A 25,820-nucleotide genomic window follows, 5' to 3' on the forward strand; every position below is an offset into this window, starting at 1 on the left:
GTATGTATGGAAGAATGAATGGAAGTAGAATGTTTTTGAGGGATTTTGTTTTGATTGGTCCATGCTGATGTGTTTCTGTCTCTGTGACAATGGAAGACTCGACCAAAGTGAGCACTTAAAGTCTGAATTCACAGAATCCACATCCAGATCACATTCGTGGAAGAGGTGGCATTAAAGACGTTATTGGCATTATCAAGCATGATAAGTTTGAAGGGTGGCACATGACTGTTAATGGTGAAGTTGCTAAAGAATGAGTGTGGTGATTAAATTGAATTTTAAGAAGTGTTTAGAGACTGATTTAAAATATTTATAATTTACACACCTTTACATTCTTCATTTATTTTCATCTGTGTCCAACAATCTTCAGTTAGAGCAATGAGAGAGATGGGACCCTACAGAAAGTTATTCAGTTAGTGCAAGCCAATTTAAACTAACTAAATAGAATTGTATCTGTTTACATTTAGACAATAATAATAGTTCACTATACTCTAACAGTGTAAATAATCCAGCCTTTACAAACCATTCTGTTTCATTTATAGAAACTAAAAGTGTCTGTTTAGGTCTTTTTATTCTTCAAAAGCTGAGAAATTCCTTGCTTTTGTCTGTCACATTTGCCCGATATGTCAATTTGTAAATTTGTACATTTCTTATTTCCAAAGGGAGGTACTGTTTAGTCTATTTACTAGTACTGAAAACCAGCAGAATGATCATAGAGAAATGGTAAAATGCATAGTGAGATGCAAGTGCTTCTGTGAAAGAAATAAAATGTGGCATTTATCATAATCAGTTGTTCTCTTTGAAATATATGCATATTATTTCCGATCTACTTAATCAGAGCTTTACATTACAGTAGTGACTAAGGTAGGATGACACACACTCCACTGACGTCATTTAGGTAATCACATCTGATTGCTGTTATCCTTGCTGAGATTCACAGAATCACAGGCCTGGCCAAACATAGGACCGTCTGCATTCTGCTCCAGCAAAATAAATTTACAACATTGCTGCAATGATCTCAAAACTTCAGTACATCTGGGCTGTTGGCAAGTGATGCAAATAAACCACCCTTTGACAAGAGTGATCCCTTGATGTTGTTGGATGCGGGAGCAAATGAATCAGGGGTATTTGATACATTTTAGCAGACATTTTTATTAGTAGCAAAGGAGATTTAACATTGCTAAAAACACAATTGTATTGCTATACATACTGTACATATTTGCACAGAGTTTTCAGCCTGCCAAGCCCTATACTAACAGGTAAGTTATTATACTTTACTAACTTTAACTTGACAAACTGAGTATTTTAAGTAGCTTTAAAACCACTAAATTTAATAGTGTGATTATTAAATGTTACTGATAATTAAAGATAATTATTTCTGGTAGGATTTCTTAATGTAATAGGTAATGATGCCTTTGGGCACTTGAGAAGGCTCAGTTAAAGAGGTAAAATGATGCGATTTCAAATTTTCCTTTCTCTTTGGAGTGTACTTTGTTTTTGCCTTCCAAAAGAAGACACGACTAGAAATCCTGTTTATAATGGGTTTTTTTTTGTTTTTGTTCCATTGCTCTGGCCAGACAAGGCTTCACAATATGTTAAGTGGCGTAACATTTCCGTCTCAGGCTTGAGGCATTTGGCCAATCACAGCACACCTCGCTTTTCAGAGAGATGAGCCTTGTGAAAATCGACAGTTCAGAAGACGGGGCATAGAGGAGAAACAATAATGTACAGTATGTGGAAAATAATGTGTTTTTTTTTTTTTTACCTTAAACCGCATAAACACATTCATTACACCAAATACACAAAATAATGTTCGTTTTAGCAGCATCATATGACCCCTTTAAAGTTTAGAATTTTGTTAATGTTTTTTTTTTTTGTAATGAAAGATCAAAAAGATAAATGATGGATATGTATTTTCACAGCCGCCTTTGCTCATATTTACCAAGGGTGCCAATATTAGTGGGCGGCAATGTAGGCTGGTTAATCACATCTATGATCGCAGTCTGAATAAATAAATAAAAAAGTTTTAATAGACTAGAACTTTTATTCATACTAGATGGTATGAGCCTACTTTTCGAGCTTTTAGGCTACACACATTAACTTTTACTTATTTACAGGTGCATCTCAATAGATTATAATTTGGTGGAAAAGTTCATTAATTTCAGTAATTCAACTCAAATTGTGAAACTCATGTATTAAATTAATTCAATGCACACAGACTGAAGAAGTCTTTGGTTCTTTTAATTGTGATTTTTTTGGCTCACATTTAACAAAAACCCACCAATTCACCATCTCAACAAATTAGAATACTTCATAAGACCAATAAAAAAATGTTTTTAGTGAATTGTTGGCCTTCTGGAAAGTATGTTCATTTACTGTACATGTACTCAATAATTGGTAGGGGCTCCTTTTGCTTTAATTACTGCCTCAATTCGGCGTGACATGGAGGTGATCAGTTTGTGGCACTGCTGAGGTGGTATGGAAGCCCAGGTTTCTTTAACAGTGGCCTTCAGCTCATCTGCATTTTTTGGTCTCTTGTTTCTCATTTTCTTCTTGACAATACCCCAAAGATTCTCTCAATGGGGTTCAGGTCTGGTGAGTTTGCTGGCCACTCAAGCAAACCAAAACCTTGCTCATTTAAAAAACTTTTGGTGCTTTTGGCAGTGAGGGCAGGTGCCAAATCCTCCTGGGAAATGAAATCAGATTCTTCAAAAAGCTGGTCAGCATAAGGAAGCATGAAGTGCTCCAAAATTTCTTGGTAAACGGGTGCAGTGACAAACACAATGGACCTACACCAGCAGATGACATTGCACCTCAAATCAACACAGACTGTGGAAACTTAACACTGGACTTCAAGCAACTTGGGCTATGAGCTTCTCCAGACTCTAGGACCTTGGTTTCCAAATGAAATACAAAACTTGCTCTCATCTGAAAAAAGGACTTTGGCAACAGTCCAGTTCTTCTTGTCCTTAGCCCAGGTAAGATGCCTCTGACGTTGTCTGTGGTTCAGCAAATTCCTTGACACGTCTGTGTGTGGTGGCAGTCCATTCCTTGTGAAGTTCACTCAAATTCTTGAATCGATTTTGCTTGACACTCCTCATAGGGCTGTAGTTCTCTCGATTGGTTGTGTATCTTTTTCTTCCACACTTTTCTTCTTCCACTCAACTTTCTGTTAACATGCTTGGATACAGCACTCTGTGAACAGCCAGCTTTTTTGGCAATTAATGTTTGTGGCTTACCCTCTTTGTAAAGGGTGTCAATGATTGTCTTCTGGATAACTGTCAGATCAGCAGTCTTCCCCATGATTGTGTAGCCTAGTGAACCAAACTGAGAGACCATTTTGAAGGCTCAGGAAACCTTTGCAGGCATTTTGAGTTGACTAGCTGACTGGCATGTCACCATATTCTAATTGGTGGATTTTTGTTAAATGTGAGCCAAAATCATCACAATTAAAAGAACCAAAGACTTAAAATACTTTAGTCTGTGTTCATTTAATTTATTTAATACATTAGTTTCACAATTTGAGTTGAATTACTGAAATTAATGAACTTTTCCACCACATTCTAATCTATTGAGATGCACCTGTAAATAATTTATTTAATGCACGAGTTTCACAATTTGAGTTGAATTACTGAAATGAACTTTTCCACAACATTCTAATTTATTGAGATTAACCTGTATTCTGTTTTGTTCTTGTTAACAAATTTTTTCATCCAATTTGACACTATAGGACAAACCCCCTGCAAACATAAATGAAAATTCTCACAAGACTGTTCCCATACACAATAAATGTCACAGGACTGGTCCTTAGGCAGAAAGGCCACTCATCTTCCATCTGTTAATATCGGCCGGAAGAGCCAAACAGACCACATGCAACTCAGTCCCCCTTTCAGGTGGAGCGCCCTGATGATGCAGAGGCGCCGCTCACGTTGGCTCGTTACAGCGCAGTTGGCGTGAATTGTGTATCAGTAACGGTTGCTGGTCCTGGAGAACGTTTTTGGTGTCTCTCTTATCTAACACACACATTTGAGGTCTTGAGGTCTTTATTGATGAGTTGAATCAGGTGTGTTTGAATAGGGAGACATCTAATGTGCAGTGTTGGGGGTTCTCCAGGACCAGGATTGTGAACAACTGGTAAAGCCTAGTAGCTATTTTGTAAAAAATAAAAAAAGTTTTAAAAAAATACATTTTCAAAACATTTATTCATACCCAATCACTAGCAGGTAAGGAATGAGTTGCTACTGTAATTTTCTGGATTAGTGGTTGACTTTTAATCTGTAAAAGATTCATCCGAAGATTCCTGTAATGCAATGAATTTCTCTGGATTCTAATAATAAGTAACACATATGAAGTACACACAACCTACGGAAATCAGAGGAAAAAAAATACAATGTAATAGCCTATACAAATGCAATATAATGTAATTTTATTTATTTTGTATGGTTTAGTATCTTCTTTTTAAACCATTTATTGATCTATCTATCGTCACAGAATCCTTTTTAAAGAGTGGGGTAGACGAAGTGTGACAGTTGCTACTGTGCCTTTGACCCATTCGCACCTGTCTGACTTAAACTCTAGGAATCCAAACCAACAACTCTGCTTACATAAAGACTTACTGAGGGTGGAGAGAAGACTTCTTCAGAAGGGTTGGGATTCGTCTTCTTCAGAAGTCCCAGTCGTGGTGACACACGTTACAAATGCTGACATCAAACCGCAGTGAAAAATCAGTGCTCGTGCTTACCTTAAGTTTACTTAGAGGTACACCTTAATTCCTTATGAAATGAAGACGGACGGCGCATTTCGTCGGTTTGCTGGTCCACTACAAAGACATGTCTATTTTATCCTTACTTTACCGATCTTTTTCACAGCCTTTACATTTTTCGTGGATGTCTTTACGTTACACATTATGCCTTGCAGTGATGATATAGCGAACAAGTCTTTGAACGAAACTCTGGACACTAATATTTTCAACATCTCCACAAGTTGGACGGGCAGCGACCTCACACGTGTGAGTTATAAAGATTGCACAACATATCTATTTAGAGCCTAGCACATGTATTCAGTGAGTTACACACTTATCTGTTTTGCTGCAGAGTCTCACGTGTCGCGAGCCGAATCGTTTTGCACATGGGCAAGCGACGTACATGACGGGTTTACTTATTGGCTCTTTATTCGGTGGCGCTGTTTCTGACAAGTTGGTATTTGCCCCTTTCTGTTTTCGACGTCTGGCGTTGCTACGTTAATTATGAAATAATGTATTTCCCCCCTCTAATCAGGTATGGAAAGAAATTACTTCTAATCTGCTGCTCAGCGGTCCTCGCAGTTGCTACTCTTGTAGTGGCATTTCTGCCGTTTGGTCCCGTGTACTTGACTGCGCGCGGCATCAGTGGAGCAGCCTGCTGTGCCATCCACATCTGCACCTACAGTTTAGGTACAGCTACGCTTATGCGTGTCTTCTCACTATGTATTAATACTGTTGGACAAAAAAAAAGAATGCACAATATAGATTCATTTTAGAATATAGGCCTAACACAATCAAGTTAATTTATAATGCTTAATAAATTACCAGTGCCTCTGATTTCTCAGGAGTTGAATGGAGCCTGCCCAAGTATCGTATCTGGCCACCCACTCTGTTTTCTTTCATCTTCAGTCTGGGAATGATGGGATTGGCAGCTGTAGCTTTCTTGGCCAGTGGTTGGATGCAGTTTCATCTGGCACTTGGCATCCCTCAGATCCTTTTCCTACCTCTTTATTTGTTAGTAGAACAAACACAAATTTTCAGTGCATGGTTAAAGTGTTGAATTATTATTATTATTATTAAGTGCTTGTTTTTGTTTATTCACTCATTCTTGCAATTATTAGCTTTCTTCCAGAATCTCCTAGATGGCTGCTTCTAAATAAGAGGATGAAAACACTAGAGGGCTATCAGAATAGAAGTCCTGAGGACAAGCACTACTTGGGTCTTGTAAGACACAATGTCATACTCTAAAATGGCTCAAATGTTTGTGGCAAGTGGAGAGACATGTCAATTCAGTGTGCAGAATTGTGCTAACATAAATTGTACAAAATATTTTTTTCTTGACAGCTTTTGGATTCTGTGGACAATGAGACACAGAAGCCACTCTCAGAGAAGACCTCAACTAAAACAGAGACTAGTTTCGCCAACTTTACGTCACCTACTATACTCCTGCGTCTGTTTGTCATGAGTTACATTGGGTAGGGAAGTTTAACTGTGGTTGGTAATATCGTTTCTGTGATTTATTCCTAAAATATTTTACTCTCACTTTTGAATGCATGTGCTGTATTGCAACATAGCACGGGTGTTTTCACAGATTTGAAGGATTTTTAAGTATGTAACACAGAGGGAGTATGACTTTCCCCCTAAAGGAATGTATTTCCTTTATGAGTTGTTTTTTTAAAGCTCAAAGTAAATCACTTGACTGAACGGTGTAACTTTGATGGGCTGTTACATAAAAAAAAATTGTCTTAAGTTAGAGACACTTCTTTCTTCTGCAACTATTAGCAATATCTGAATAAATTTATAGATGTGGTGTTCTTGTTTTTTAAATCCAAACAGTTTGCTGCTCATATGAACCTTCAGGAACAATTGCTGTAATGTGTTTTTTCTTTTACAGTTTTGCGTCTGCTCTCACTTATTATGGAATCTGCTTCAGTGTGGGAAGTTTCGGTGTAAATATCTATCTGGCGCAGTTTTTCTCTGGACTGTCAGAGGCTCCCTCTTTGCTTCTTCCATTTCTGTTGAAGCGATGGGGCCGTAGGCCGTTCAGCATGGGCTCGCTGTTCCTCAGTGGCATTTCCTGTATGTTGTCCCTCCTCGTTTCCAAGTTCTGCGGTGAGAGACACAGTCATTGAAATACAATACATACACGTAAGCACAGACTGATCACGATCTGATATTGCTTGGTGCTTATTATGTTTATTTGAAGAATACCACTCTTAAAACTGATTCTGACTCATTCTGAACAGACATACCTGCTCTTGTTATGACCCTGGCACTGATGGGCAAGCTGTGTATACAGTCCACCTACTGTGTCTCTGTGCTCTATGGGATTGAGCTGTTTCCAACTGTAATAAGGTACACAATATCCAAACAGACCTACCTGATAAAGAATACAACTGGAGAGCATCTTTGTTTGTGTGAAATTAAATGCAATTTGGAGTAATTTTAGCATTTTAGAAAGTATCTTTATAACAGCTAACTTTTCCAAAATAAATGTAAAATAAATATGAGCATGTGCTGATCTGTAAGAGCATTTTTTTTCTGATCCAAATGAAAAGAGATGGAGATATATTACATGCAACCTCTCTGGCATTTCCTGCTAGAAATTGTTAAAGATATTGGATTGTCGTGCAGGCAGACAGTTAATATACTGAATCATTGTAGAGCTTATAAAACACTTTTTTTTTTTTTTTACCTCAAGTTACATAACATCATGTGCTGTGTTGGCAATACTAAGTAAGCTAACAGCACAGTAATAGACAATAAGAGGTAACATTAATCTGTATGTACAGATAAGTAGTTGCTGCTGCAAACATTTTTACACCAATGCTGAAACAGAGTTGTAGAAAAATGTATTAATATAATACTGATGTACACACTTCGATTTCTCTAAATCTGAGCAAAGGTGTGCTAATCCCATTTATCACAAGACAGATCCCAGACGAAGATAGACTGTCAAAACTCCAAATGTGTAGTTATTAACTTGTAAGATGTAGTAAAAGTAGATGCTGTATACAATTTTTAAATAAGAAAATGTAAATATTTCTCTAATATAGTAAATATTTTTTATCAAGAACCTTGTTGTTCATGAAATGCGAATCTGTTTCTCACTAACAAAATATTTTACACTATACAGGCAGAAGTGTGTCGGCCTGGTTAGTCTTTGTTACCGAGTGGCCTGTATTATAAACGCGGTGGTGACCCCTGATGGTGGGATCCCTCTGCCAGCTATGATCTGTTACAGCAGTGGGCCGATCATTGGTGCAGCCCTCTGCCTGCTTCTTCCAGAGACCAGTGGCATCCCTTTACCAGACACAGTACAAGACTGTGAGAAACAGCCCAGTATGAAGCTCTCATGCTGTGCACGGTAAGAATAAAACTATTTTAAAAAATGTATTCAATATCTTATAATACACAATTACATACAGTACAGACCAAAAGTTTGGAAACATTACTATTTTTAATGTTTTTGAAAGAAGTTTCTTCTGCTCATCAAGCCTGCATTTATTTGATCAAAAATACAGAAAAAACAGTCATATTGTGAAATATTATTACAACTTAAAATAATAGTTTTCTATTTGAATATACTTTAAAAAAATAATTTATCCCTTTGATGCAAAGCTGAATTTTCAGCATCATTACTCCAGCCTTCAGTGTCACATGTAACATCCAGTCTATCACATGATCATTTAGAAATCATTCTAATATTCTGATTTATTATGAGTGTTGGAAACAGTTCTGCTGTCTAATATATTTGATGAATAAAAGGGTAAAAAGAACTGCATTTATTAAAAATAAAAAATAAAAATCTAATAATATATATTCTAATAATATATTTTCTTTACTATCACTTTTTATCAATTTAACACATCCTTGCTGAATAAAAGTATTGATTTTATTTAAAAAGAAGAAAGAAAAAAAATTACTGACCCCAAATTACTGACCAGTAGTGTATATTGTTATTACAAAATATTTATATTTTAAAAACATAGCTTCTTATTTTTTTTTTTTTTTTTTACTTTTTATTCATCAAAGTATCCTAAAAAGTATCACATCTTCTGAAAAAATATTAAGCAGCAGAACTGTTTCCAACTTTGATAATGAATCATCATATTAGAATGATTTCTAAAGGATCACGTGATAATGATCCTAAAAATTCAGCCTTGGATCACAGAAATAAATGATAATTTAAAGTATAATAAATTTAAAAATAATTATTTTAAAATGTAATAATATATCACAATATTACATTTTTTTCTGTATTTTTGATCAAATAAATGCAGGTTTGATGAGCAGAAGAAACTTCTTTCAAAAACATTAAAAATAGTAATGTTTCCAAACTTTTGGTCTGTACTGTATATTATCTAAAAAGTGATTCAAATGAAATTCAACCACCCATATTGAAAGCCAGTAAAGATCCATATATATGCTATGGCTCTGGAGTGCTGATAGCTGAACAGCTTCATGTGTTTCATGAGCTGCTGATAAGGCAACACAAATATGAACATGTACGTAATATTTTGAATGCTAGGGAGGTCAGTAGGACAATATGTCAGACTTGTGTTGTAAACTAGTTTGCGGCACAGCATCAGATATAAAGCTCATCAATAAACGTCATGCCATGACAGCATTATTTTTCATCAGCATGCCATCTATATCAATATATATAACCAATTGATAGCATAACGTTTAAAGATAAAAATGCTGGTTACCTACATTCAAATATCAATATTTCAAAATGCGTATGTATAATTGGATGTATTCTGGACTAATTAAAAAAATAGTTTTTGTTTTCATATCAGTTGGCCTGTGAAGCGTAAACAGGAGTCGGATGCTTCTTTTAACAAGGACAATGACATGAAGAACCAAATGGAATGCAGTCCCCTCTCAGTGTAATTAACAAGAGGAACATAGCAAACACTGACTTATTCATATTATGTTTTTATTTGTTTTCATGTCTTTCCTATGAAAATCAAGTACAAGTGAGGGCCTACAGTATTCTTGGGATGCCAACATTTTAAAAATATATTTCAAGGAGTAATACTATGTAATGAGGTTTTGGATGTGTTTGTAATTTATTTTATTTCTGGATAATTATGATACTGGAACATCTCACAATATTTCCTTTTATACTGGAATCATTCAGTGCTGCTATTAGATATTTTTATATAGGAGTTCTTTAGTTCAAAAACACACACAGTTAAAAAAATGCTATGAATGTATAAGGTTTTTTTTTTTCAAAGGTTTATTGAGAAATGGATTTTTGCAATGTTCTTGGATTTCCAAAGAAAACTTTTTACCTTCACAAACACTTGGGGGCAAAGTCTTGTGTTTCTCTTAGTGAAATAGACAACCGGTTAAATCATTGTTTTTAACAGCTTGTGTATATACCATGCAAAAACCTTTAACTCAGATGTACTGTATGATGCACCCTCAATTAAAATGAATTCTAATAAATAAAGGATATTTATTTGCATTGATGCTTTCCATTGCACAAAATGTTCTTTAATTATTCAAATGTTTTTCACATTGTATCATAGACATACAGAACTGCATTCCATTGTGTTTGCTTAAGTGGAATAAAATAGTTGCTAGAACTGAATTATGTGTCTTGAACTTTTCTACCATTTCATTCAATTTTTCCAATCCAGCTGCTTCTTAAAATTCCCATGTACTGTAGAGAAGTGTGGACTAAAAAAAGTTCCAAACACATTCAACCAGCTAAAGTCTTTCAACAGGAACAACTCTCAGCACATATACAATATTAATGCACTGACCTATGTATATATCTGCTGTATTTGAACATTCAGCTGTAGTTGTTGTTCTTACCAGCTGTAAAAAGAATTTGCATTTTGCTTATTGCATAATATAATTTGCCTATTTAACGAGACTTTTCAAAGGAGATGCACAGTAGCTATTTTCTACTTGATTGTTTTACTCAGTACTCAGAAGATCTTTAGCTTGTATTGACACCTAGCAGGCAAGGACACTTGCAAGTATGAGCAAGTGTCAATGTGATATATTTTAACTTCTAACTCGTTTGTTACAGTAAGAAGAATCAAGACTTAAACCAGCACCACAGACAAATTGTAAGTTAAAAGTTACAAAATAATCTTTATTAGAACTGATATACATTTATTGGCATTTAAAACCAGTAGGAAAACAATAATCCATGTTTGATTAACATTTGTGCAAACAACAATAAATTAAAGCAACAAAAGCAATTATTCATTCACTTCCTAAACCCCCCCCCCCCTTTTTTTCCAGAGTAATAAGGCAGACGTGAAGTTAAAAAATTTCCGTTCATAAAACAATAAATAAGGCTTGTTATAAACTATGAAGCTTATCATTTGTAATTACATTTGTTTGCAACAGCTGTGCAGTGCTATTATCAGAGAGAAAACAAGCAGCCCACAATGGCAAACCATTGTGCTATCAAATTTCAAATACCTGGAGCAACTTAACTTAAAATGTCACTTTTTTGGTTTCTGTGTATGCATATAAAGCATAATTGTATACGTGTGTGTGTCTAAACTATTCCATAACTAAACATATAAAATGAGAACACTTTTAGTAGTTGACCCACATTCCAGTAACTGAATGGCAGAAATTAAATAAAGAAAATATTTCACCAATGCCAGGAACATTGAAAAACAGAGCCTTAAGGGGATCACTGACCCCAAGTGCTCTTAAAAATATACTCCTTCATCATGAAATGTAATTTCAAACTGTGCAAAAGAAAAGGACCCTTCAATGCCAGACATCATTTGTCATCAGTTTGAGATGTTTCTTTTCTTTTTCTTTTTGTACCTTCAGCTATACGACACACAATTAGCTGGGAATATCCCAACCTGCCCTCTTAGTTCTCCTTCTCACCAGTCGTTCTGCGTGTCGGTTTTAGTGAAAACAGTGATGTGATCTTCTAGAACAAAGCTCAGATCTCCAGGATGCTGGCGACCACTAAAGCGCCACCTGATGCTTGATCTAGGACACATTAGAGAGGAGAGATCACTGTTTGGTTGAAAACACTTCAGTTATTGGAGCAATTTTGAAAGTGTAATTCGAACCCCAAATCAGTGTAAAGGTAAATGATCCCCAAACCGTCATTCTTCATTACTAAAACAATAAAACATTTAGTAAAACATATAACTTTATTAAAAAATATAAATAAATACATGCATAAAATACTAGTTTTTTAAGTTTTTGTTACTGCATCATTTTCTAGTTACAAATCAGTGTGAAGGTCATATAAAGCATAATAATATACAGAATGATTCCCAAATGGTAATTCCGCTGAGGGTTATTATTGTTAACTAAGGCCCGTTTACACTAGTGCTTTTCTACGGTTTAATACGGTTAAAACTAAAACTTAAAACTGAAATTAAGACCATAAAAACTCATTTTCATTACTTGAAATAAAAAAGTTATATTCCAGCTACTTGTCAAGGAAACATTTTTTTCATTTTAACTTGTATTAAAATAACTAAAAATAAATCAAATAAAACTGAAGTTTAATTAATAAAAAACTACAAAGCATTTATAAAACTAAAATAAAAATTACAAAACTATGAATAAAAATACAATAGTATCTCAGGTATATACACTGATGCCACATTATTAAAGGCCATAAAACAATTAGTGAAACATTCATGAACTTATTATTAATTAATTTAGATTAAATAAATAAAAAAATTCATAAACATGTAGTGTGCATTTGCTTTTGCATTTATTTACTGCAGAAATGTACTTGATTTCTTTAAAAAAAAAAAAATCCCTGAATAGTATTTCAGCAGTGCTTTGGAACAATATAAAAAAAGAGCTATATGCATTTAATTAAACTGTATGATGCATTTTTTTTTATGCTTTTCCTTATTTGTATGGTAGTTTGATAAATAATTGCATGTAAATGTATAAATGTTGCACATACAGTGGCATTAGCAATGAATAAATATGTATGGTATTGAAAGCGTGCCTATATAAGGTTGTAATACCAAATTGTCAACACTAGAGAGCAGCATGTGTACTCTTAAAACAGATACTGAGCCCACTGTGGCTCAGTTGACTGGCACTCTTCCTCAAACACACACTGTGTTGTACTTCCAACACCACAAAACTTTACAGCTCGTACTCTAATATATGGTGGTGCGAAACACAGTATTAACATCTGCAGATAGGATCTGTCAGCCAGGGGCAAAACCCTTTTCTTTATCTGTCTATCAACATGTTAAGATATAAACAACTGTGCAATCATTTCTTCTGTCAGGTTATCACACAGCAAATGTAAACCTTCAATTACTGAAACTCTTGACTATACGTTTTACCACAGAGCAGGAATAAATGCACTTTATTTGTGGAACTTAAAGATTTAGAGTAAGTGGTTGTATTCCTTCCTTTAGAGGTCTTTTGAGAAACGATGGACAATTACGCTCGATGCTCGATGCGTGGTTAAGTGTCACAAAAGTGCAAGACAGACCTGGCCTACAAATAGTGCAGATTTTTCTATAGGCAACTGAATGTTTTTATTTTGAAATATCAGTTTTCAAATTCATTCTGATGAACCGACTTGTAATAAAAGGAATGGCTTCTTTTTCTTTCCCATGCAGGGTTGCCAGGTCTGCAAAACAACACCAGCCCAACAGCAGTGAGTTTGATTGACAGGAAATATGACCAATCATTATGTCAAATCTGCATTTTGTCCGACAAACAAATCAAACAGGGGAGTAGGGCCTTGTCCCAAATTGCACACTTCATATGCACTTGAGATCTTGCACCTGAATTAACTTCTGAAGTATTTCCATCTTACCACTGTTAAAATAAAATACCTTCCCATGTTCATTCACGTTTATAGGAAAAGGTGATCAGTTTATGTGCCACTTGAACTGAGACGTTATAGCAATCTGTCACAACACATTAAAGAGCCACAAAATGGCATTTATTGTTTGAATTTCTTTAAAAAAATGACAATATGATGTGGTTAGAGAGCGACATGGCTTGTCGGACATAGCAACAGTATGCTATACAAAACTTCTCTGGTATTCTGTGGCGGCGAAGGAGAGATCGCTTTAATCCACGGCAACAGTGTAAAAGTAGCCAAATTTGGTAGTATAGTATATATTTAAAACGGATTTTGAATTCCAGATTTCCTACGTGGTTTCAGATCGTTTCATTCATGTATCAACATAAGCAGAGTGACATTCAACATGCATTGAGCTGGCTGAATGATAATACCTGCTTTACTGGGAAAATGAAGGGAAACGGGTGTCGAGGAGGTAAAGACATACAAGACAGGAGCAGGGAATCAGATGGAGGTGGAATGTGGTTTCACACTGTTGGCACCTGCTGTGAAATCTCCAGAATCCAAATAAACCTCAGGCGTTGCCAAAAGCTTCAGTCGAGCCGTTTTTCACACTAAACGCTTTTGACTTGTATCCTAAAATAACTGCATCCATTCGACATAATGTTCATTCCCGCTACCACAAGTGCAAGATATGACAAGCCGGCCGCAAGACAGCAATACAATCCAGAGAGTTTCTTCAGATCTGGAAGGGCTGTGTATTTTGGCAGAGTGGTGACATCTGAGCTATGCGGTTTTTTACTTGCACACGCAATATCTGAAAAAGTGACAGCTCATGACAGGAAGGAGGGCCTGCCATTTCTTCTCTCCACTGCCATAAATCTCAGATTGGAGGGTTTGCTTAGCCCTATCAGGTATATGGTGTCCAAATCCAACTGATGTAACCATAGATAATCACTGGCACCCGGTTATGGAGGAAGGCCTAAAAAAAAAAAAAAAAAAAACGCTGACAACCTGGATTCACTTTTAATTCTGAAGGAAAAGGTAAAGCGGGATGTATCAGAGAAACCTGTACAACAGCTGCTCAGCGTGCCATTGTACTTAACAAATCAAAACCTCATAAAACAGTTTCCCTTTATAGACAAAGGAGTCTTTAGAAATCAGGGTGGCTCTCTAACCACCTTTTCCTAAGGCCAGGGATCCATCTAAATGACTGTATTATTTACAGCTATAATGATCTTCAGGGGAAGGAGTGTTAATGAAACAGTGAGGAGTGAGAGTTTTCCAGGTCTCATTTTTCACAAATGATATCACGATAATTGGGGGGGAAAGAAATGTCTGCCAGTAAAATAAGCGATGTGAACACACACCCTGGGACTTTTTTCCAGCTTGTAACAATACAGATGAGAATCTCTTTGACTCATCATCGAAAGACTGTAGTTAGCTTTATCATGATGGACTCTTTCTAGTAAGACATCTGCAACTTCTATGAAGGTGTACAGAAAACTTAGAAAAAAAAGTCATTGCCTCCAAACCATTTCATTAAATGTAATGAATTTTTAGCTTAAATATCCCTACTTTAAAGTTGTGAAGTAATGTAAAGTATTTGAGAAACATGACAAAAAATACTATTTGTTTCATTCCATTTGTTGACAGTTCAGTTTAATAAAAGAAGATATTTTAAAAGATTTATTCTATAAAGAAGTTTAAACACTGTGTCTGTGAGGCATGTTCAAAACATCCCAAATGCCCGACAACAGCAACACTGGGTCAACCAATAGCAGGAGTTTGGGTTGGGGATATCTGTTTGTTCAATGGCAGAGAGCGAAAGTGTTTGGGAAACCTTTTTAAAAACAACCAACAAAATTTGGCTTGGTTTACACAGAACATTTTCTATGTAAACACATGCTAAACGGTTGACCTTTTCGCTTGTGTGTATTTTGCGTTGTCTTGACTCATCATTAAGACACGACACTCAAGTTAAAATTAGTTCAGCATCTTGAGACTTAATGTTATCTCCAAATTACTGCCTGTGTCTCATGTTTTTCAAAGCAAAATCACATTCTGTATGAACAACCCCTTAAATTTATAGTAAAATTCCCTTGTACTCCCTGTAGAGTATTTGCACCGGTCTATATGGTTTTGCTGTGCCAATACAAGTTAGTAAAATAAAAAGAGAGACATCTGTTGTCATGATTTTGATGAAGTCATCCAATGTCATGCTTTGACATACAACAGACGTACCTGTATACTTATCCTGAATTAAGCAATGACAACTTGCTGTTGAAAGACATGTCTAGTAGTTGGCTAACAGTATCTAGTCCCTGTACAATGCACTTGGCTTTCTTACACATGATTCTCCTCTGGCCAAGAAATTGCTGTTGGCTGATGCTTTGGTGTCTTATGCAGTTGACAGTCAAAGCTTGACACATCATTTAGGTTGCCAGGCATTTGTTGTTTTTGAATGACTGTTATCAACTAGTAGAATATTAACATGTAATTTGACAAAATCCGGTAATTAAGCATCACACAGTGGAATTGGAAACCTATTCCCACCTGAAGGAGACGCGAACAATGAAACCTTGTCTATGGCAGTCTCTAACTGTCTGATTCATGCTGAGGCACGTGCACATTTGAATCAATTAACTTCATTTACACATCAGAATCAACAGAGATAAAAATAACAAACAAATGCACCATAATAGCACCTAAATTAATTAAAGAGTAAACACAGGAAATGAGGGATATCAGCTAATCATCCTAATAACACATGCTTCAGGATGTCGTTTAAGCAAGAGAAGAGGAGATCATATTAAAATGCACATATTAATTTCGTTTGCAATCTAAATTTAGTTAGTTTTGACTAAAGGTATTTTGACAAGGTATTACTGTTTAGGTATTATTGACAAGGTATTACTGTTTAAATAAATGTATAAGTGAATAAAAGTATCAATCATTTATGTAATTAAAAAAAGGCAAATGTACAGCCAACTTTTTAGTGGCTAAGGCGAAATGTTTGACTTGGCATCAATGCATTCAAGAACGCCTTTACCTAGAACAACAAACCCCACATCATTTATCTACGATCGCAGAACGTGTCTTTAGTTTATGTTAGCCTTAGCACGCTTGATCGCCCTCTCACATAGCGTCAATAGCTCACACTGAATGAACGGGAGTTGCGCAAGCCAGAGATACCAGAAGCAAACACAACCTGCAACGTTCTGCAACTCATGTTTTTCTTCTGTGGTTTCTTTCTAACCATGAAGAACCCAAGAAGACCCCTGACACTATCACAAACACATGCAAGTGACATTCAGATAGTGTTTTCCTCCAGCTTGCTAGTCAAATGGACTGAATGACGTGAATAAAGCTGAATATTCAAGTTACTGGGTCATTGCATCTAGCTGTTCTTTTAAGACTTCAGCATTTAATTCCTTTCAGTTATCCTGTATAAGCAGAACCCACTATTATTCACTATAATAAAAGTTGGCTGCCCTGAACATGAAGTCACTGTGTAATGTTATTATTATAATGTTTTCATGATCAATCATCGCTGTCATTTGCACTAAAGATGGGCACAAATACCCTTATGCTGTTTATTGGGGAATAAAGTGTACAATTAGCCATAAAATAGCCTTAAGGACTTATGGTGATCCAAGACTTCACCTCCTCCAAGTTTTTTCCTATTTAAAGGACAGGGAGGTTGCCAAATGTTTTGATGCTTTGTTTATATGTGACAAAATCCACCAGTTCCGAATCAATTCAAAAACACACACATCATTTAATAGCAAGTGGCCTCTACCCTCACGGATGATAATGTCATCTCGCTGTGGGAAAGAATGTGTTTGCTGCGTAGCTGACTTGTGACATGGCAAAGAGCATCGAGGACCTTCCGGGGTATAGGAAGATGGGAAAACGGCCAGTCTCCAGTTCATGGCTCCTTTTCGAATTCTTCCCAGCCAGACAGAGTGACTTTTCTCGAAACAGGGCAGGCAAAGCCACTGCATAGCGTGTTTTTATCTAATCCCTATAATTCAACTTTAAACATGGGCCTTTAGGAACCTAATGAAAATAAATGAGACCGTTAGTGGAGCTGAATTGATGACAACACAAATCATCCTCCAAAGGCAGAGCTGATTAATGAAAGGATCTCACACAGCACTGGGTGTTTCTTCTTGTGCATTTCTGCGATTTAATTAGCCGTTCCTAATCTTGCGGTTTTAATCCACTTTATAATTTATCAGTGTCAACTGAAATGCTCGACCACATTGTAATCTTTTTTTCTCAAAGGTATTTCTTGTTGTTTTAAAAAGTGTCTGATTAACCTCATCATATGCAGAAGGAATAATCCCTTTTGTTCGGATATTCTGCTTGATAATATGGTTGAACCCACAGGGTGAGATAACAAAATATACAGTAAATTCCTCTTCTGTTATGTTATTACCATAGACACAGATGCAAAGTGTCTTTAATAATACTGCATAAATCCACTTAAGGAGGGAAAAACATACTTAAAGACTTCTCATGGTTTTATTAGCTGTGTGGAAAGCTTGTGTTAACAGAAATACACAAAACATTTTGCTCTTGACAGAAATTTTTGAATGCTGTTTTCTTTTGGGACTTAGAAATATTACTCAAAAATAAATAATTTAATTTAAATTTGAATTTTATTTATTTGAATTTTTAATTTAATTTAATTTAATTTAATTTAATTTAATTTAATTTAATTTAATTTAATTTAATTTAATTTAATTTAATTTAATTTAATTTAATTTAATTTAATTTAATTTAATTTAATTTAATTTAATTTAATTTAATTCTCACCTTCGGTATCCCAGTTGTCTAAGCTTGGATACAGAGCTAGTTTCACAGCTGCAGAAGCTGCAAAAATATTACTTTTTATCAACACAAGCATAAATAAGTCACAATGTCAGAAGCAAAGATATAGAAACTTTCCTTCAACATTACAACAGCACCAGTTCAGTCAGTTATTATTACTCTGAAAGATGAATGGTGTGAGGATTTGAGAGGTCACTCGGGGTCTTACCCTGTGCCTGGGTATGTAGGAGGAAGCAGCTCTCTGTGTGGGAGGCCGTGGTCTAGCTGGTGCTGAACTCATCTGTGAAAACAAAGACACCCAAATATACATCAACAGGCTTGTCTCTCACTCAGTGAACTTCATAAACAGAGACTGGCACTGATGCCATAAAATCAATTAGTTTAAGTCATTGAAAGAGCAATTAAACTTTTTTATGTAAGCTCAGTTTGACCATAAAATATTAATTTGTATCAAGTAAATAAGCAACTAAATATGCATTGCTAATAGTGGCATACACATAAATAACTTTGAGGTCTCAAAACATGATTTGCACTGTAACTTTTCATTTTACTCGTTATTATGATAGGGAATCCCTTGAGTTGTGTTGACCTGATTTCATGGGACCAATCTTTATTTTTCCACATAAACCCAATGACCAAAACATACAACACAAACGATGAGTTGCCAAGTGGAAAGCCTATATTACTGTCATCTACTGTGTTTTATAGTAGTCTGATTTATAGTTGCCATCAAATGAAACTCACAATTAGCTTCTAATGTGCTGAAAGACTTTGTCAACAGATTATACCTCTCGTGCTTTATGTAATTTATTAATTTCTTCATTCCAAACTACTTGTACAAACTACTAATTGTACACTGCTACAAAATTCTCAGTAAAAGTTGCTTGGTTCCATTTATGTTTGGCAGTAGTACACAAACAGTGACCTTTTTTGAGGCTTGCATGTGTTTGTTCTGCCAGTCGATGGTGTATTTCTCAGTGTAGTCCTGCAAAATAGTGTACAAAACATATGCTTCAGGTGGGGGTTTCACATCTCCATCAATGTCTTGGCCATAAAACCTAAACAAAAGTAAAGCACACATAAGATAACGAAACTGTAACGCAATGGAAACATCAGTGAGGTCTTTGATGCAGCATTTAAACTCTTTAACCTCTAACACTGCAATGTGCTTACTTTCAGTTTGTTTCTTTGTGTTCAATGCGGTAAGAACCGACTAGAGACACTATAGCATAAAGGCCACGAGATTTGCAGTACGAGTAGACAGCTGCTGTACTGCGAAATACCACATCTGCCTCCAAATTCCTGTCAAAGATGCCTGTCAGACTTGTATAGAAGGAATAAACAAAACAGTCAAAGCTCATAGTGAAATCTATTGGAAAGATAAAACTATGCGCTATTTTCAGTGTATTAACAACTGGTATTTGTTTGGATTGGGAATAATCTAAAAAAAAAGTCTCTAAGGCTAAAATTATTTACATTTACATTTAATCATTTAGCAGACTCTTATCCAAAGCAAATTACAAATTGATTTATTAAATAAAAAAGACAGTAAAAAAACGTAATATCATCATTGAATTATTACAATTTAAAATAATATTATAATATAGTTTAAAATATAATTTTTTTCCTATCATAGCAAAGCTGTATTTTCAGATTTCTAGCAGACATTTGTTGTGCGACTGTAATTCTCTTTTCATAAAACAGTAAGTCCAATATACAATACAGTAAATGACTTTTTTCCTACTTTTGTTCTATTTAATGCATATTTACCAAATAAAAGTATTTCAAGTATTTTTATTTTAAAAATATCATATAATATTACCCCTATAAAATGTTTATAAAATGTCCAAGTTCCATTGTCCACTTAATGAGTAATAACTGTATTCTTAAAAGAGACCTTGATTTTGATGTAACCGCTGATTTTTATTAAAATCATGAGATGTGACATTTATACAAAAATATCCAAGTAGGTGGTAAGAAGGTTCTATTCCAAAAATAACTTGTTTCAAAAGAGCACATACACCCTGCAGTCATTGCTGCCAAACCAAATCCAAACCCGATCTAATCCAAGCCAACAAATCAAACACATCCACATTAAGTGGAATCTTAAGTCCTAGTTTTCAAAGCTAATGTAGTGCAGCAGGCAACCATTCGGCACAATATCGCTTGCAGCTCTATTCCAGCAGGATCCATAAACAACAATTAAAGCAGTGAGAATAAAAAAGGACTTTCCACACAAGCGCAAACACAGCAGAATCCATCAATAAAGAGTAAAATCACTGATTCACCTTAGAACAACGCAGCTGTCATTTACACTAGCACTTCTGAATGGCTCCTACTGTACAGTATGGACACCTGTCATTATCTATAATTCTCACTGTATTTTCTGCACAGGCTCATGCTTGTCAAATTATGAATGACTGTGTTGTAGGTAAAAGCTGAAGCTGGCAGCTCACAACTGTATAATTTTTTTTTGTATAATGCCATGGGAGAAAATGAGTCCCTTGTGAATGTGATCAAAACACAGATGGTTTTTATATTCTGTTGATTTTACATTTAACATTCAGCAAGAGGAAAAGGTTTTCCCTCTTCCTTCCATAAATGCACCAAAACTGCAGTTCAAAAACATTAGACAGCTAATTTATAGCTCAAATCACCCAAGTTTCCAAACCATTACTCTACATTATTCCCTCTCTTCTGCCCACTGGCAAAAGGATTGGGGTACTACACTTGTAGAGTGCAACTGTAACATTGCTTGTTCTGTTCCTAAACTGTAAGTCGATTTGGATAAACGTCTGCCAAATAAATGAATGTAAATTAACTTGCTTACCTGCCAAGAGGCCCAATAGCCACAGTGATCTCATCTGAGTCAGAATGATGACAAAATCTGATGCCTGGAGATGAAAAAAAAAACATGTCCTTGCTTATGTATAATGTTATATATATATATATATATATATATATATATATATATATATATATATATATTCCTATTAGATTAAATTGAATTAATTTTGTACTATATTTAAATAATTTTCACAGGTATTCTTAAATTATATAAAATATTAAATTTAATTGTTTTATAGTTTATATATATATATATATATATATATATATATATATATATATATATATATATATATATATATATATATATATAACTATCGTTAATTAATAAATATAATCAACTTTGTTTGCTGCTTGTCGGATTTATAAAAAAGTGCCACAGATGAGTACATTATGCTGCAGTATAAACGATATAGCTGAATTCTATAGTGTTACAACCGACATCACTCTTTTCATAATTTTCTCTACTTCTCTAAAATTATATCAGGTTTTTTTAAGCACCAGAACATGAGATCTCGCTATAAATCACTCTGACACGCACCCAGCCAACTACTGTGCATCTGTCACCATCAAAACATTAAAAAGTAGCACTATACTCTCAGCAATAGTTTTAATGCTTTTTAAATGCTGGATGGTGTCGTAAGATTTGGACCCATTTCAGACATGCACTAGTTTTAATGCCTAAAGATAAAATCAATATTTCCTGCACTCCCTATCTACTTATCAGGTGTGCTGCTACTAACTGAGAGACACAGACCGCAGAGTTAACCACTGCGCCTGAAGGCTACTCGAGAAATTAATCAAGACTGTCAAGATGCACCGGCGCTCGGTTCACAAATGACTCATCCAAGCTGCAACCCAAGGTCAGAAAACAAAGTGCAACTTCTGCCTGATGCTGACAAATGACTCGCTGGACACAAGCACAGTGAATACATGTGCCAGTGATAGGAGGATCCAGACAAAATGCTGGCCTCTGATTTTGGAAAACGGTCAGTATTCATTATTCATTATTGTCATGCTTTAACAGAACACCACGTAAGATTCATAGGAAACTTACTATTAATGTGACTTTACTTAAAATCAAAAAGAAAATGTATAATTATTATAGGGAGCACCTATTTATTAATATATAATGTAGAAAGACCCCAAAATCTTTTTACAAGATGACGTCCATAAAGTGTGGGGAAAGTTAATGATGTTCTTATAGTTTTAAAGTTAAATTACACAAGGATTTATTCTTTATTTTATTTTTATTTAAGAATATTGTCTTTCTTCGTAGTTAAAACCATGAGATTATTTATATTTTAAAAAAGCTAATTGATTGACAGCTCTAATAACATACATGTTTTATTTGGGAGATGATGGAATGAAAAAGAAATACAAAACAAGACAGCCAAGTCAGACAGGGCAAATATTTCAGTGTCTTGATGTTCTTGTCTATGCATGACTCAGACAATCTCGACAGAAAGAAGACATATTTTTTGCATTACATTGCATGTGAAGTAATTTACAAATTATATCCTGATGAACCACCTATATGTCTGCATACAGAGCCTAAACCTTATAGCATAGCGTAGTCCAAACTTTTCATCTGATACATGAATAAACATGTTGCGTAATTGTTCTTGACACTGATTCAGCACTAAATATGTGAGACTGGAATAGTTAAAAAAATACCTATAAAACCTGTCAACACTTAATTTTAGAAGCCATAAAATGATTATTAAAAAAAGAAAAAAAGAGAGAACTATCAAAGCACTATCAAACAAGAAGCCAAAAGGAATTTTAACAAAAAGTAATTAACCCAATACGTACATGGTACACTCCTAAAAATAAAGGTGCTTCAAAAGGTTTTTAACAATTATGCCATAGAAGAACCATTTTTGGTTCAAAAAAGAACCATTCAGTCAAATGTTCTTTAAAGAACCATCTCTTTCGTACCTTTTTATAATCTTTTGTGAAACAGAAAGGTTCTTCAGATGTTTAAGGTTCTTTATGGAAGCATTTAGACAAAAAGGTTCTTACTGTATATGGCATCGTGAAGCACTTTTCTTTTTTAGAGTTTGTATACAGAAAAACTTCTTACCTCCAGACCAATTTCAAATACTCCACCGAGTCCAGCGATGCCAATGGCTGATGGGGCAGACCATCTTTCAGCACAGAAAACATCAACAAATACATAATTTAACATTAAAAGGAGAAAATACACAAAGGTCACACTATGCATTTATATAAAAAAAACCTTTAATTTGGGATGTCCTACTCTAGAATTTGTTTAGATTTTTAAATACGCAGAAACAGACTGATAGCAACCTGTTAAAGACGTAGTTCACTCAAAATTGATTGTGAAATTGTGATGTTTATCTGCTTACCCAAGGGCATCCAAGATGTAGGTGAATTTGTTTCTTCAGTAGAACAGAAACCAAGTTTTAAACTGAAACCATTGCAGTCTATCAGCCTTATAACATAAGTGTATGGGAATCACAGCTAAAACATACAATTAAGCTAAAAAACTATATAAATACTGTTCAGTTTTTTGCCACAGGATGTAATTTGGTTTTGTTTGCGTATGTATTTATGTGTGTATGTATTTATTTAGTTTTATTGTGTTATTTAGCCGTGATTCCCATCCACTTACATTATAAGACTGATATACTGCAACGGTTTGAGATCTTGGTTTGTGTTTTACTGAAGAACCAAAGTCACCTACATCTCGGATGCCACAGGGGTAAGCAGATAAACATAAAATTTCATTTTGGGTGAACTGTTCCTTTAATGTAATTTGCCATATTACACTTCTTCGAGATTAAAATACATATAGCACACCTAAAACATAAGCCCATTTGTCCATTGTTATAAGTATTACAGAAGTTTAAATCAAAGTATATGCTAATATCAATTAAATACAGATATTAATCCCATATCAAAATAACGATTACTCAACTCAAAAAAAAGGCCTCCTCCAAACTTGTATTAGCTCTGCTTGATGTACACTAACAAAACACTAACATTCATAGTCAATGAAGCTCTAAATGACCTTAAGGAGTGTTTTGTTTATTCAGAATGTTGCTAAGGCAGTTGCCAGACATCAATTACTCCAAACCCATGAAACCTCCCTAATTACTCAAATTGGTCTATTTTGTAGTAATAGTTTTGGTTTAGACAGGAAGAAAAAATAGGATTTAACATAAGAATATAAATTAACTTGTATATCATTTTCTGACCTTACCAAGCAAATAAACATGCACACTGAAAATACACTTACTTCCATCAGTGTGCCTTGCGATCACTATCCCACTGCCGCCCCTCACAGTCATCATGAAACCTGCTTTGAAGAGTGACAGGACGGCCAGTCCCTGAGGCTTGGCAATGACATAGGCTGGTGTCAAGCGGAGGAAAAGATAGAGGTAAATGAACATGAGATATTACAATTGAACTTGTGCAGGCACAGCTGTTCTGCATCTAAATAGAGGGCTGAAACATGATAAAAACTCAATTAATCTGCAAATGCAAGATGAAACAGGCATGGTATAGCCAGAGTTGATTGGTGCATTGTGTTTTTGCACAGGTTGCACAGATCTGAGTGAGTTGCATTCATGTCACTTTCTGAAGACATGCATGAACAGATACTTGGCAATGGACATGCAGAAAGACTGCTAGTCATGTACACCGATGACATCAGTCAACAGAAATGCTAACTTTGAGCAGTTAAAAGCAGTTACGTGTCTGGCATGGGCACTCTTACTGCATCAGAATTAGTCTACGGTGTGGAAAAGCATGAGAAACTGTGGCCCCAACATTTTTTGACACACAAATAAAAAATTTATGAATGTCACTGCATAGAGATATCAATGTATCAAAGTGGAATTTCCTTTTTGACACAAAACTCTTTTAAAAGATTTCACAAAATTATGTTTCAATTATTAAATTAAATACTTATTCAATATGAAGAGCATGTCCATAGTTAATGTGATAAATTTGGGGGGAGCTGACTGGTTAAGCTTTTGTAAAAATGTCTCTGTTAGGTTTGAGGTCTTGAATCATTTGTGTGATGATGCCACTTGGTTTGATATTTTCCTATTTAATGCATTGATATTTCTAGGTGTTACTTACTGTAAGGGTTCAAATACTTTGTGGGTCAACTGTATTGTGTAAATAAGAAAAAATATCACTCCTATTGTACCAAGAAAAGTATTCAATGTAGTTAGGGCTGCCAAAAGATTAAGACATTACATTAACTACAAATAATCAAATTAAGACTTAATAATAAAAAAATGGGTCAGAGGGAGTAATAATTAATGTAATAACTTACACACTGAATTTCCCTAAAAAGAACATTTGCCATTCATCATAAATCAACTGAAACAAAACTGACACTTTCATGAATCTTACAGTGTTTTTAGGCATGGTTTTCCAAGAACAATTAAGGTACAAATATTTCACGATTTTGTCTGACTTTTACAGAGATTCAAGAGAATCATCATTTGAACTTAATTAATTGAATTCATTCTAAAAGACAAATGTTTTTGCATTGCTTTCTTTTACGAGAGCAGAGACCAGTTACCTGGAATAAGTTTGTCAGGTCCCATTGGATACTTCAGT

The 25,820-nt window shown here is 34.9% G+C and overlaps 2 protein-coding genes across 2 annotated transcripts; one reads left to right on the forward strand and one right to left on the reverse strand.

Annotated features, from left to right (window-relative positions):
- The first annotated feature begins 4,546 nt into the window (after nucleotides 1–4,546).
- Nucleotides 4,547–10,271, forward strand: si:dkey-190l8.2. The gene is made up of 10 exons (XM_059520518.1): nucleotides 4,547–5,005; nucleotides 5,091–5,191; nucleotides 5,274–5,428; nucleotides 5,584–5,752; nucleotides 5,860–5,962; nucleotides 6,083–6,213; nucleotides 6,633–6,850; nucleotides 6,985–7,093; nucleotides 7,875–8,105; nucleotides 9,541–10,271. Exons 1-10 carry the CDS (start codon nucleotides 4,778–4,780, stop codon nucleotides 9,632–9,634), a joined length of 1,539 nt encoding a protein of 512 aa, XP_059376501.1. The 5' UTR covers nucleotides 4,547–4,777; the 3' UTR covers nucleotides 9,635–10,271.
- Nucleotides 10,272–11,362: 1,091 nt separating this feature from the next.
- LOC132113249 (SH3 domain-containing YSC84-like protein 1) lies at nucleotides 11,363–25,820 on the reverse strand. The gene is made up of 5 exons (XM_059521062.1): nucleotides 25,783–25,820; nucleotides 24,484–24,597; nucleotides 23,305–23,351; nucleotides 18,357–18,651; nucleotides 11,363–11,722 (listed from the first exon to the last, which is right to left on the reverse strand). Exons 1-4 carry the CDS (start codon nucleotides 25,805–25,807, stop codon nucleotides 18,517–18,519), a joined length of 321 nt encoding a protein of 106 aa, XP_059377045.1. The 5' UTR covers nucleotides 25,808–25,820; the 3' UTR covers nucleotides 11,363–11,722; nucleotides 18,357–18,516.

The sequence above is a fragment of the Carassius carassius genome, chromosome 32 (assembly GCF_963082965.1).
Source record: "Carassius carassius chromosome 32, fCarCar2.1, whole genome shotgun sequence".
In the NCBI taxonomy this organism is placed as follows: domain Eukaryota; kingdom Metazoa; phylum Chordata; class Actinopteri; order Cypriniformes; family Cyprinidae; genus Carassius; species Carassius carassius.

Excerpts from the sequence above, each read along its gene's own strand:
- si:dkey-190l8.2 (XM_059520518.1), top strand. The coding sequence starts at position 4,778 with ATGAAGACGGACGGCGCATTTCGTCGGTTTGCTGGTCCACTACAAAGA. Across the intron at positions 5,429-5,583 it reads CATCTGCACCTACAGTTTAG|GAGTTGAATGGAGCCTGCCC; the intron begins GTACAGCTACGC and ends CTGATTTCTCAG. Across the intron at positions 5,963-6,082 it reads ACAAGCACTACTTGGGTCTT|CTTTTGGATTCTGTGGACAA; the intron begins GTAAGACACAAT and ends TTTTCTTGACAG.
- LOC132113249 (XM_059521062.1), bottom strand. The coding sequence starts at position 25,807 with ATGGGACCTGACAAACTTATTCCAG. Across the intron at positions 23,352-24,483 it reads CGCAAGGCACACTGATGGAA|CCATTGGCATCGCTGGACTC; the intron begins GTAAGTGTATTT and ends CTGCCCCATCAG. Across the intron at positions 18,652-23,304 it reads TATTTGAAATTGGTCTGGAG|ATGAGTTCAGCACCAGCTAG; the intron begins GTAAGAAGTTTT and ends TTGTTTTCACAG.